The sequence below is a fragment of the Orycteropus afer genome, unplaced genomic scaffold, assembly GCF_000298275.1.
Source record: "Orycteropus afer afer isolate SDZICR_OR568_19922 unplaced genomic scaffold, OryAfe1.0 scaffold00146, whole genome shotgun sequence".
In the NCBI taxonomy this organism is placed as follows: domain Eukaryota; kingdom Metazoa; phylum Chordata; class Mammalia; order Tubulidentata; family Orycteropodidae; genus Orycteropus; species Orycteropus afer.
Window position 1 is genome coordinate 1,704,278 of NW_006921733.1, and position 14,977 is coordinate 1,719,254.

General features: G+C 35.7%; 1 protein-coding gene across 1 annotated transcript in view; it reads right to left on the bottom strand.

Moving 5' to 3' along the window:
* Positions 1-4,958: 4,958 nt before the first annotated feature.
* The window catches only part of GABRG3 (gamma-aminobutyric acid type A receptor subunit gamma3), a 1,139,981-nt gene continuing 1,129,962 nt past the window's right edge, over positions 4,959-14,977 (bottom strand). The window contains exons 8-10 of the mRNA XM_007945970.2: positions 9,653-9,849; positions 9,268-9,327; positions 4,959-5,240 (exon numbers count right to left, since the gene is read on the bottom strand). Of these exons, the coding sequence (XP_007944161.1) occupies positions 4,959-5,240; positions 9,268-9,327; positions 9,653-9,849 (539 nt within the window). The remainder of the gene's footprint in view (positions 5,241-9,267; positions 9,328-9,652; positions 9,850-14,977) is intronic.

The following is a 14,977-nucleotide window of genomic DNA, read 5'->3' on the forward strand; positions in this document are numbered from 1 at the left end:
GTTCAGTCTACTAAAACCCAGTAACAATCCAAAAGCTATTTCTCAAAAGGAGAGTAGTTATGATTACTTGAATAACTCAAGCAATAAATTTACATTTACTTCAATTACCTAAATGCTAATCCAAACTCTGTTTGGTGTGTGTTGTGTTGTGTGTGTGTGTGTGTGTGTGAATGTGGGGGTTGATGTGTGTTGTCTTCCTAATTATAACCTAGCTCAATGTATATGTTCTATATACCATGACCTGAAAGATTGGTTATGTTAACCCAAGACACTTGAAAGTATATTAATGACTGGTTGTTCAACGAAATTTTAGCATCAATTTCTTTAAACTGGAATTAAATTTCACTAACTTTTGTGTGAGGAGAATAATGCTAGATTTAAGGGGGTTTATTAGCAACATTAGAACCAGGGCATCATTGAACTTGAGGAAATTTTGAAAAAAAAAATTAAAACGAGATATTTTCCCCATTGACCTTATTAGAACTAGTCCAGGCTTATATCCTAGAATTGCTAAATGATCAAAAGTCATTTTAAAAGGAGAAGTGGAAATGCCCCAATCTCTAGTCTTCACAACCATTAACCAAAACAAAACAAAATCTCACTGCCTTTGAGTGGATTCAACTCATAGCGACCCCTCCTTGGGTTCCTGAGACGATGTCTCTACTGAAATCGATTGCCTAATCTTCCTTCTGAGGAGTGACTGGTGGGTTTGAACTAGGTAGCAATCAAGTGCCTTAGACACTATGTTGCCACAGCACCCACACTATTAGATGTGAAAAAAAAGAAAAAAGAAAAAAATGGTCTTTTTCTTTCAGAAATAATGAATGGCTGAATTCTTATCCTATTATCTCAAGACATACAAATTTCTTCTTATAATGATAGACATCTATTTTTTATTATAAAAATAAACAGGAGAGGTCAAAGACTGGGACTGCAATTTGTCCTTAATGACTACTTCTTGTTTTTTGGCTATGATTACACATTGAAGACAACAAATATGGAGGTGCCACTAAACTGTATCTGAATGTATCCTACAAACCCATCAGAGAAAAACAGACATGTATAGATTGCACACTTCCTCAATTTTGGACCACTCAAATGGACTCAAAGGAAAGTTGTGCATTTAACATTTATAATTTTCCATTTATTTCCAAGCACCTTTCTAGATATTCTAAAAGTGTAGGTCATGTCCAGAAGCACAGTAGTAATAGTGTTTCAGCAAACAGTGTTTAATATTGCAGTGTGTGCTCATATTTGAAGATATTTATCTTAAAATATCATTAGCTATTTTACAGAAACTGAACTTGACATGTCCTACATATGTAGTTTACAGATTCACAGAAAAAGGACTCAGAAATAATTACAAGAGCATGGAACAAATTCTAAAAGTTTTGTGTCTTGAGAACACTGAAATGATAGAGCATTAAGGGCAGAGGTTTGAAACTAATCATAACATTTCAAGCCCACAATGGAAATCACAGATCAGGGATACAAGTGTCCAATGGCGTCCTAATTGTCACAAGCATTAGTTGGTGTAAAGTGGGGCAATTGATTACCCTCTTCTGCTCTCCAGAGTGGGATGTTTTACATAGTAACAAAACAACATGACTGGAAACGTCCTTGTGTGAGAACAAAATATTTCCAAATGAAATGACTGTGGTGTAAAGGTACTATGTGGTTGCCCATATCCGCATCAAAAGGACTATCATGCTAACTTGTAAAATGACCCCAAATTCCCATATGAAGCCTGAAAATTCTTTGTGATTGAGACAAATATTTTCTTAATTAAAGAATCCATAAAATTTTTGTTTTAAATTATTTGATATAAAATTAAGGATAAGACTTTTTGGCATATTAAGATACAGAATAATGTCTCCAGCCAATCATAAAAGGTTACGTAAAACCTGGCATGAACTGTAGCTGGTAAATTGTGGATCTAGTAAATGGTAGTGAAATGGAAAATCCTACAAGAAGTGTATTATTTGAGTTTTTTGTTTTCTATTAAGGCATGTGCTGGGTAAGTCTGAGCAATATTGATGTGGACCAGAGTATATTTTAGTGGCATTTTCCATCTTTGTCCAGGACCAGGGAACTTTCCAGACTCTGTAGAGGTATTCTTCCCTAAGTCAATACATATGAAATACTTGTTAGTGTCCACCACCCCCAAATGCTGCTTAAGAGAGAAGTAGTCAGTTTCAAGTATGATCCATAATGGTCAGAAATTTGGGATCCTTGTCAAAATACTAAGACATCATCTCCTTAATTTATAATAATTCTGAAAGTGATGAACACAGTAAGCACCTTTAGAATGAGGATCACTCATACAATATCCCTTTAGCTGCAAAACCACCACCAATAATATTTCTCAGTTATGCATGCAAAACAAATTGAGGTAAACAAGTGGTGGACACGGAGTCTATGTGGAACAGTGTTGTAGCTGTGCTTCCCACATATACCCCTAATAAGCATATAGTAAAGAGTGCTGCATTTTCCTCAGAGCTCTGCAGAACTCTCCTCATCCACCAAGGGAAGCACATATTTATATAAGCAGCTTAGCTCTGTACCTGTGCTTGCCACAGGCCCTCATCTATACTGTGGACTGGAAAAGCTCATCTCAGAGGCTGGCACTGCATGGAGAATTTGACTAAGTCAAGCCCAAGAGCAAAACAGGCCTGGCGGGCTCTAGGGGACCTTCCAGTTCTTTATAGTTAGACATTGTGGTTGGTAGATTGCTATATATGAAAGAATCAATCTATATTTTTAGTTACATCTATTAGACTCTCTTGAAAAGAAGATTCACCTTCATAGAAGACCAAGTATGAACTATTGCAGTTTGATTATGCAGATTTCTCATCTGAAGAAGATAATTTTTGAATTCAGAAAACAGAGAGTATTGTTATATATATTCTACATGTATAATTTCATGAGACTTGTTAACAACAATAACATCCATTTTTGAGTGGCTTTGAAACAGGCATTAGTAAAATTGTTTCTAAGATAAAACTGGGGTAAATCTATGTTATAAAAATGTCTTCAAGCTATCTTTGTCACAAGAAGAGTTCCATTAGAAAATTCAACTTTTTATATAGCTACTTTTAAAATCTAACAGGCTGAAGTTTCTCATATTGTTAGAAACCATAAATTTATAAAGTTGGAAGTTATTTTTTAAGAAGACTTACCATTAACCTCCAATAAAGCAGAAATTTCATTGAAGCCAAGATTTTCAACGTGCTTCTCCATACCTATGTACTGTTATTAGTATTTTTAAAATTGGAATTGCTAAATAGAAGCTAACTGGCTCATGTGTCTGCTACCAAGCCTAAAGACAGGGAGTTGACAGAACAAAAACAAAGGGCTTCAATGCCTGATATTACATTGACTTGCTCCTTGAATTAATGGGTTGATTCATTCATCTGATGCAACTATGTTAATAAGAAAAAACAAACCTATATAATTTTAATTTTTCTGGCTTCCTTTAATCCCATTCTCTGCTGGTTCTGATGTGCTGTGTCTAGTATACTGTGAAATCAGTATTTTTATATCCTTTCTCTGCACAGCTCCTTACATTTTTCTGCATAATAATAATATGTATAATAGAAAATTAAACTAATTTCAGTTTCCTACCAAATTAATTTCATGTTTGTGTGAGAATGATGAGAAGTACAGAAGTTCTGGAATGAAAATTTTAGTTATTAGAAACCAAAGCATTAATTTAGTTATTAGCAGCCAAAGACTTACTAAATGGTAGACTTTTTTTTCCTGTCAATGATGGGAAACTTCAAAAAGAGTCTTAGAAGTTACATACATATTGACACCTAGTTTAAACAAAGAAGTAATACCAAGAAGCAAGTTGGTTTTATATTATAAAAATATCAAAAGAGTAATAATTATGAGAAATTTTTTTTTCTTTGGGATTTTGCTGAGTATCAATATTTCAAAGTATAAAGTAGTTTTTGTCTATTGAAATATATAATCGATGATAGTCATTACCCATTTTTTGCATCTAATGTTAATTTTACTTGATAACTAATATTCACTATGAAGTTTTAAAATTCTGTCTACATTTCTTTTACATTCTGGGCTATGTTTTCAAGACAAAGACTTGTGAATGCTAGATAAATTTCTTTGCAAGATGAGGATAACTATTGAACTCATGATAGCATAACATAAAGTAGACATGTGCTCTGTGGTTGAGCCTTGGTCTAATAATATACAATTTTTAGGTGTAATGTTGTTGAAATAAGGTTGAACTAGTCTAAGGACCCAGAGTTCAAATACTGCTGACTTTCAGTAGGAAAAATGTATTTTCAGAAGAAAAATAAGTTTCTAATATTCAGAGACAATCAACATTTTTCACTCTAGCATAATGAGAATATTAAAAATCATACTTTTTTCCTTAAATGAAAACTCTTGGATTGCACATATGTACCCTTCCCAAGGCCTGAATAAGGCTAACAGCATGGTGCAGAGCAAGAGGTCACAGAGAGAGAACTCACTGTGATTTCCTCCTGAGCTTGGGGCACTGACAAGCATGGAGCTGAGGCCATCTGACTGTGTCCAGGCCAGCAGTGTTCAACCACCGAGGGGTACTAGGTGAGGGCTGCAGAAGGAAATATATATGACTGGGAGGGTCCTGAGAAAGCTGCTCTGATATTTGCCTACTTTTACACATACCTTTGCAAGGATAAACCACAGCTGCTTGAAAAATCCAAAAACATTCCTAAATATTACTAAACTACAGATTCAGTAGGAATTAACAATAATATCACTTTAAAACTCACTCAACGTGTGTGTGTGTGTGTGTGCAATACATAATAATAATAAAAAAATACCTGGATACTTCCAGATAACTGAATAACTGAGCAGTGTTATTCATTGTAACTTTGGATTGGTCATTATGTTCTAGATGAGGGAAAGTAGAGAATTGTAGAGTGTGAAAGCATTGCTATGGAAGGCAATTAGAGATACAGGTATCCAATCCAATAGACCAGGTTAAAGAGCAGGAATGATGTAGGGAAGAAGATGCGGGAATATGAATCCAGCTCCAAGATGTCTATGTGAATACGTCCTTTTCTCCAGGATCCTGATTTACATTCTTCATAGCAGCAGAAGAAGCTCTGGCAGTCTTTGCCATCCAGACACTCATAGACACAAGTGTCTTCAATCTCCTGCCAGAACATGGAATTATTCAAAGTAATCATTGCAGGTGGGGGTGGCCTTATATCGAGGAGAGAGTAGTTCTGCAAGAAACAAGAACAATACAACAATAATCATGAAATGCAGTAAAATAGCCTGATGTGTATCAAGCAGTGTGTATTATGTCTATCTATAAAGACGCGGAAGGAGTGCACCCACCCCAGCTGTGTCTTCAACAGCTGAGAGTTGGTTAAGAATTTGCAAATCTAATAGGAGGAAAAAACAAAAACTCAATGCTGTGGAGTTGATTTAACTCATAGAAACCCCTCCTTGGGTTTTTGAGGCAGAATCACTATGGAAATAGATTGCCCAATCTTCCTTCTGAGGAGGGGCTGGTGAGTTTGAATCTCCAGCCTTCTGGTTAGCAGTCAAATGCCTTAGGAACTATGCCACCAGAGCTCCTTAAGAGGAAGGGAGATTGGGCATTCTAATTCTGCAGACATACTGCCTCTGAAACCCAAGGAGGGGTCACTGTGAGTTGAATTGACTCCATGGCAGTGAAGTTTTTTTTTTTTTTTGGTTTGGAATAGGAGAAAAATTGTGTATTTAAAGCTTGGATTTCTCAGAGTATTTGTGCAGGAGGCTGAACGTATTTTCAAATATGCTTTAGTCATTTCAATTCCCTTTGCCTATGTTCTGCCTACTTTTCTGTTAATTTTTAGCAAATACTTATATATTATATTATTCTCCCTTAAATCTTAAACAATGTTCATTTTTAAGTGTGGAGAGAAAAAAATTGGTAGATTGTTTTCTGTGTGGATAGAAAAAAATATGATATAGGAATGATAAGACATTCTTCCTGTTCCATGTAAGTCAAGTGAATGTACACATTCAAGCGAATTTCTCCTTGTGGGTTGGCAGGATGCCAATAGCCAATATGAGTTATCATTGAAATTGTGTACAATTGAAATGTTCTCTGTTTCCCAAGTGATCTTCCTGACATGGAAAAGTCAACTTACATACATACATAAAATTTCCTATTCACTCATAAATGGGAGAAAAGATTCTTGACACTGAGTAGTGACATCAAAGAGACTACCAATTCTTCAGGCAGCTACTGAGCTCTTACACTTAAAGAGCTCTTCCAGTGTCTACCACTTAATTAATGGAGTACCTGGGTTGCATAGACTTTAAGCCCTAGGCTGTTAACTGAAGACTTGCAGGTTTGAGTCCACTCAGAGGTGCCTCTAAAGAAAGGCCTGATGGTCTACTTTCCCAAAATCACAGCTATTGAAAACCCTAAAACAACAACAACAACAAAAAAAACTCCCTGCTGTCAAGTCGGATCTGACTCATAGCCACTGCACCTTGGGTTTTCAAGGCAGTATCACTACAGAAGTACATTGCCCAATCATCCTTCTGAGGAGTGGCTGGTGGGTTTGAATCACCAGCCTTCTGGTTAACAGTCAAATGCTTTAGGCACTACTCCACCAGAGTTCCCATTGAAAACCCTAGGGAGCACAATTCTATTCTGACACATGTTTGTCATGAGTCAGAATCAACTCCCTGGAAACTAGTTACTTATTACGTTGAAACTTGTTAAGAGCATACATTTCTAAGTTTGGTTGATTAATGGAAGAGAACTAAAATTATATGTGACTTTCTGCCTAAGGTTTTCTTTGCATTAATGAAAGAAGAAAGGCAGGCATGCAGGGGACAGTGTGGAAGTAGATATCAAGGGAAGAAAGGGACACAGACACTCTCTTCTAAACTGGCTGGTTGGTTAGCCTATTTGCCATGGCAGGGTACAGTTTTGGGTAAGTGGCCACTCAGAGCTTACTGGAAAGCATCCTGTGGACCTCTAATATTTTTATCAAGGACTTATTGTACAAGGGAATATGGAACTCATCTTCTATTTTTGTATTGTAATTTGGTTGCATATGTTCATAGCTGTGTAGACCCATAAACAAGAAATGGAAGTGGAAGTGCAGAGAACTCAGAGTCACTACTTGTAGGTTTTTGGTACATCCTTGTAAGTGTTCCTGAATTGTACTTTCAGATGGATATTTATATAAATGAAGGACTGAAATATATAACCTGCTCAAAGTGTAGCACCCCTTATGGAAAGACCACTGACTGTCTACCTTCCTCCATGATTCTGGTCAAGGGACGAGAGTAAAGACCTCACTGTCTCTGAAGATACAATGTGCATACTTCCCCAGACTAAAGATTCTAAGTTGCAAGTGTATGAAAAAGTCACCAGAATGTTGTTGAAACAGATTCCTATCTCTTCCCAGAGCATTTAAAGAATCTGCATCTTTTAAAAAGCACCGTATGAAAAACATCTACATTTAGTAGCTAATAATTTGATTAAACGTTTTCCTTCATGTGTGTTTTGATGGTATTAACCAGATGTTGTTGTTATGTGCCATCAAGTCGGCCTGACTCATAGCGACTCCTCCTTGGGTTGCCGAGGCAGTATCACTATGGAAGTAGATTCTCCAGGCTTCCTAACAAGGAGTGGCTGGTGGGTTTGAACCGACAGCCTTCTGGTTAGCAGTCAAGTGCCTTAGGCACTATGCTACCAGAGCTCCTATTAACTAGATAGCCATCCATTAATTTATCCAACTCTATGCACCCGTGCTACCCTTTTTCTATGTGGAGTAGACTGTGGGTGTGGCAAGCATAGATGAGAAGCCAGGCTGTTATAGCACAGGGCATCCTGGGAGGTGGTACCAGCCAAGAATGGGGGTCAGGAGTCTCTACAAGAGTGAGAACAGACCACCAGAGATAAATGGTCACTTTGGCAGGCTGCAGGCAAATAAGAAGTGAGGTTTCTGGGGCAAGAAAAACCTCCATTTCACTTCTTCATTTAGGGAACTAAGAACCTATGATTGATAAAGCACCTGTAGTCTCAATACAGTGATTAAGAGAACTACTTTTGTGTCTTTATAGTTCAGTGTTTTGAATGTAACTAATTCGTTTTTTATAATATTGAAATAAAACTTAGACTGCTATGATCCCTAAATAGCCATATATTAGATTGCTTGATAAAGTGCTTCTTTAAATGTACACACCTCTTCTGTAATGAAGATTTTAAGCTCTTTATAAGATGGGTGTTTTAATTAATGATTCTCCAAAGCCAAGATGGGTCTAAGACTCACTCTTGCTCTGCTTATGTGTATAGTAGGCCCTTGGATGACACTGGGACCAGGCCTTCCTGTGTGCCAAGTGCTCCTGTGCATATTAGGTATGTCAATGTGGCACTGTACAGCTAGGAAACTAAGGCACAGGGCAATCAGACTTCTGCCTTTATTCACCCTTCAAGTCTGGAACTGAACTCACCTATTAGCTCAACTTTCAGCCAAACAATAGACAGGTCTATAGGATGAACCATAGCACCAGAGAGGTATCCACCCCTTAGAAAAATTAACCATCTGAAATCAAAAGGACAACATTTGCCCTGGGATAAGAAGGCAAGAAGTATAGAAAAGAAGGATAAATAGGAATGGGAAACACAAGGAGGAGATGAGAAGAGTGCTGTTACATTGTGGGGATTGAAATCAATATCATGAAATAAAATATGTATGAATGGAAAACCAATTTTCTGTGTAAATTTCTACACAAATCACAGTCAAAAGTAAAAAAAAAAATAAAAAAGGCAGGAAGTTATAGAGCCTGATTACCAATAAAAAGAGTTCTTTGGAGGTAATGGAGGCAAGTTTTCTAAAAAAACAAAAAATCCTGTAAAATAATATTTATCACACAGAAACCTATTAAAACATATTTTTGAATTACAAAAAAGTTATAAAACCATATATAATTCATGATTTAGTTTATGCAAAATATATTAATATAAATCTTTTGAATGTCTAGAAAAAAATAGAAACATGCATACCATATGTTAACCCCAGAGTGGAAGGATTATGGTTAATTTTCTCTTCTTTTTATAAGAATTTTCCATGTTGCAATTTTTTTTTTTAATCTAGATACATTTTTAAGGGAGTACTTGCACTACTCATTGGTCTTCAATACATGCCATACTTCAATATACAGTAATGTACATTTCAATTGCAAATTTAGATTAGTAGAAGTTCTCAGAAATATTTAGATGTGTAATGCTGTACATACGGAGGGGGCTTGTATGCTTATTTGCTTGTGAATCCATTTTGAGGAATCTTGTTGCAATAACTACAAGAAAGGTAGAAAAAAAGTGATTAGAAAACTGCCATGAAAATCTGTATATCACCCTGAGTTAAAATAATCTTTAAGGAATGACTAAACTAGTCCCATGACTCATTAAACAGAACAGAAATTAATGGCTTACATTCTTATCTTCAGAAAAAAATCTGTCCTGTTTTTTAAAGTCTATATTTTTAAATTTTATGTTTATAATATTTACGTTTATATAATGTTTTACATGGTTCTTAGAAGTAAAAGTGCATGTAATCACTGAGCATTATCTCAAACTATCCTTCCACTGTCCTTACAGAAAATCTTTGCTACTGAAACTTACAGATGATTTCTTCTTAGTGGTGGTTTGTTTTCTACAACTCGAATAGTAGTTAAGAGTGGCATACTCCATCAGAGCAGCAAAGACAAACAAGAAGCACACAGTCACAAAGAGGTCCATGGCAGTCACATAGGACACTCGTGGCAAGGACTTCCTTGCAATGGTGCTGAGAGTGGTCATGGTCAGTACCGTCGTGATGCCTGCATAGGAAGCATTTGCAAAGTTGTGAAAGCAAGCTAAATGGAATAAAAATAATTAAAGATCATCAGCAATCCTTCCACTCTAACACAGTGGTTTTATTTTTACTTGAATTCTTCTTCACATTTTATACTTACTATGATATTACTTTTAATTTTAATGTCTATGGAATTTTGTAAGCAACTTTTTAATAAGATTTATCATAATATTCATGACATCATTAAAATACTTGAATTAATTGGACAACTCCAATGGATACAGTCATTCTCCTATTGTATTATGTCTTCTCTTTTAAATATGTTTTAATGAAGATACTCTTTACAGGCCCCCTTTACATTCCATGAGGAGCTCTGGTGGTGCAGTGCTGAAGGCATTTGACTGCTAACCAGTAGGTTGGTGGTTTAAACCCACCAGGTACTAAGCTGGAAAGAAGACTATGCAATCTACTTCCGTAAAGTTTTATTGCTTCCACAATCCAAAGGGGGTTGGTATGAGTGGGAATGGACTCCATGGCAATAGGTTTTAGTGAGTTTTATACATTCCCTGAAGAAATCCCCCTGGTGAGACAATGATTAAAGCATCTGGCTGCTAACTGGAATGCTGGCTTTCAAAGCCACTCTTTCCACTGTCTTATAGGGTCTCTATAACTTGGAATTGAATCAATGGCTGTGGGATTTTTGGTTTTATACATTCTCTGGAGTCCCTAGTTGGCAGAAGCAGTTAAGGGCTCAACCACTAATTAAAATGTTGGCAGTTTAACACACCCAGAAGTACCTCAGAAGAAAGGTGTGGTGATATGCCTCTGAAATGTCAGACTTGACAATCCAATGGAGAGTTCTATTCTGCACTAACGGTGTTTGCCATGAGTAGTATTGGCTTGAGGGCAGTTGTTCTTTCTTTCTTTCTTTTTCTTTTTTTTTCTATATTTCATGCTTTTAGATATCTCACACTTGCACACATAATTTTCTTCTGTTTAAATAACCTCTTTCTTACTTCTTTTTTAGTGTCCAATCTGTAACCACTTCCATTCTTCCCTATCTAGCTCAAGAACCACTCCTTCTGAAGTTCTGTGTTTCATAGAACCCCAAGCAGAGTTGATATCTTGTGAATATCACTATCAGTGGACGTCCTAAGAGCTCTGTCTTTTGCATTATCTTAGAGAATTGCATACATATTTGCATGCTTGTATCCCCAAATAGATTGTGTGACAAATAAGGGCATAATGGTATGTTGATCATCTGTGTTTACCTGTCATCCTGTACAGTGTCCAGCACATCTTAGAAATTTAATGAATGATTTGCAATGAATGAATTGATGAACTAATTAATTAATTAGTAATGCACAGTGTTGGTCTGACCTCATTTCAAATATGTGGGTTACCAGTAAAGATTTAATCAGAGATCTAGAAAGAGATTTAGAAAGGGGACATACATGTTATAGGTAGTTTGCAAGGAAAAATTAAATGAGAAAAGAAATGGAGATTTTTAAACATAATGAAAAATAAGTATGTACTGTGTAGATAGATATGTTTTATCCAGTCTGATATTCTTTGTTTTTTAACTAAACTATGTATTCCATTATCATCTGACTCAATGACAACTAACAACAAGAAAACAACATTTCATGTAATTTGTGATATATTTGTGTGCACTTGACTGCTAACCAGAAAGCTGGCGGTTCAAACCCACCAGCCACTCCTTGGAGGGAAGGTTGCACAATCTACTTCCATAGTGATACTGCCTTGGAAATCCAAGGAGGGGTCACTATGAGTTGGGTCCGACTCAACAGCACATAACAACAACAACATTATTTTGAAGTATCACTTTTTCTATACATTTACTCTAGGAATTACAATATGCATACTTAATTTATCAAATTTAAAATTATTAAAAATCTTTAATCTCCAACCACAAGGATTTCAAAACACATTAATGACACTTACCCTTCCCCCATTGACATACTATTATTTTGCTTATTTAATTTTATTTTATTACCTTTTAACCCTATAATATAATGCTATTATTTTTTTCTCCAGAAAATTTTTAAAAATACTAAATCTAGTTCTGTTGAGCTGTTTCTTATGTGATCCCATATATTCCAGAGTAGAAATGTCCCATAGGGTCTTCTTGGCTGTAATCTTTACAGAAGAAGATCACCTGGCTTCCATGGTACAGCTGAGTGGGTTTGAACTGCCAGGTTAGAAGTTAAGTGCAAACTAGGGACTCAATAAAGACAGAACCAGAAATGAAATAGAAACATAAAGCAACAACATTTGTTCACCTAGCTAATGCTTTTGGTATTGAGTCATGCTGTTCTTTCATGAAGGCTCACAAAGGTCATTGGTTATAGTCTATTTGATATTGAAGTATGGGAATTTATCTTAGAAAGTATTATATCGGATAAACAATTGGGAGGATTTAGAAAAATATAAGAAATTGGCAAGAAGGATGCTTTATAGAAAATGGAGGTCCTCTAGGCTTCTGTATGTGTTCTTCTCTGGACTGATTCTAACATACCTATATTCTAAGGTAATTGTGAGAATTAAAGGAAAACTGTGGCGCATATTTGTGACCATCATCTGAATATCTGATTGCCAATACCATCTCAGAAGCAGGAGGACAACATTAGCCAACATGTTAACTCTGGGTAAACGAATGTTATTCTTCCATGCTACCACTTAAAAAAAAAAAAAAAAAATCCTAATTTTGATATTGGTATTGAGCAAGCAAAAAAATAAATTTCATACTATGATGCTTCTATACATTTGTTTGACAGGTTAATTATTGTGTAAAATATTGAAAAAATTTAACTATCTTTTAAAATACAAAATGGTGTTAATTTTCTCAATATAGATAATTATTTTCATGAGTATGATCTTTAATGGTGTTTCCTTTGTGGAGGATGCATGAACAGGGACAAACAATACTTCATTTAATATGCTCTTGGGATAAAAGTGGAATCTGTTACTAATGAGTCTTCTTTACATTTGAATAAAATATAAATATCATATTAACACAACAACAGGGCTTGATGTAATAAATCCTGAATTGAAGGCAATTCCCTATTTTTTTTTTTTTTTTTTTTTGCAATTAGAGCACCTCATTAGAGAGAATTATTTTCACATCAAACAATTAAATGTACATTTATAAACATTAATAGTTACATGTGATGACATAGCCACAGCCATGCAGTTGATTTGGACACATAGTGACCCTATAAGACAGAGTAAAACTGGACCATAAGGTTCCCAAATCGGTTTTTTTTTTCTAAGAAGCCATGTTTTCCTTCTATAGAGTATCTGGTGGATTCATACTGTTGTTGTTGTTGTTGTTGTTAAGGTCTGTAGAATTGGCTCCAACTCATAACGACCCTAGGACTCAGAATGAAACTATCCAGTCATGTGCCATCCTCACTATCATTGCTATACTTAAGCCCATCACTGCAACCACTGAGTCAATCCATCTTGTTGAGAGTCTTCCCCTTTCTCACTGATCCTCCAATTTACCAAGCATGATATCTTTCTCCAGGGAATGGTCTGTTCTGACAACATGACCAAAATAAGTCAGACATCTGGTCTGGCTTTCAAGGAACATCCCAGCTGCACTTATTCCTGGACCTTTTCAACCTTCTGGCAGTCCACTGTATTTTCAGTATTGTTTACCAACACCACAATTCAAAAGCAACAACCCTTTGGTCTTCCTTATTCATTATCCAGCTTTAACATGCATATGAGGTGATTAAAAATACCATAGCTTGGGTTAGGCACACCTTAGTCTTCAAAGTGACATCTTTGCTTTTCAGCACTTTATTATTTTTTTATTTATGTGTTTATTTATTTTTAATTTCAGCAGTGCAATGTTTAAATGCACATTTTTTAAATTTTTATTATTTTTATTTTATTTGTTTTAATTTTTATTTTAAGAGTTTGTTTTACATTCAACGTTACATGCACATTTAGTTTCATTCCCCATTTACCATGTCCAATCCTAACCCAGTCTCCTCCCCTCCCTACTCTGTAACCCTCCCCCATATTGCTCATATTTATGTACTCCTGTCTGTTCTGCATTTCCTCAATTTTAATGTTGGTCCTCTGGTGTCCCGTGGTCTATTGTTCTTCAGCACTTTAAAGAGGTCTTTTGCAGCAGATTTGCTCAGTGGAATGTTATGTGATTTCTTTACTGCTGCTTGCATGGGTATGATTGTGGATCCAAGTAAAATGAAATCTTTGACAACTTCAATCTTTTTTTTTTTTTTTTTTTCATTTATCATTATGCTGCTTATTGGTCCAGGATAACGTTTACTTTATGCTGAGGTGTAATCCATACTACAGCCTGTAGTTTTTATTCTTCATCAGTAAGTACATTAAATTATCTTCACTTTGAGTCCTCAATGTTGTGTCATCTGCATATTACAGGTTGCTAATGAGACTTACTCCGATCCTGGTAACAAATTCTTCTTCATGTAGTCCATCTTCCTGGATTATTTACTTAGCACACAGATTAAATAGTATGGTGAAAGGATACATGTCTGACACACACCCTTCCTGATTTTAAACCATGGAGTATCCCCTTGTTCTGCTGGAATGACAGCCTCTTTGTCTACATAGTTCCTCATGAACACAATTATGTATTCTGGAATTTCCAATCTTTGCAATGTTATCTATAATTTGTTATGATCCACACAATTGAATATTTTGCATAGTCAATAAAACACAAGTAAATATCTTGCTGGTATTCTTTGCTTTCAGCCAAGATCCATCTGATATCAGCAATGATACCTCACATATCACATCCTCTTCTGAATCCAGCTTGAAATTTCTGGAAGTTCCTTGTCAATATACTGATGCAACCATTTTGAATTATCTTCAGCACAATTTTACTTGTGTGTGATATTAATGATATTGCTCAATAATTTCCACATTCTGTTGGATCACCTTTCTTTGAAATGTATACAAATATGGATCTCATTCAGTTGGTTGGCTAGGTAGGTGCCTTCCAAATTTCTTGGCACAGACAAGTAAGGGCCTCCAGCATTGCATATATTCATTGAAACATCTCAATGGATATTCCATCAATTCCTGGAGACTTGTTTTTCACCAATTCTTTCAGCTTCAACATCCTCTTTCAGTAC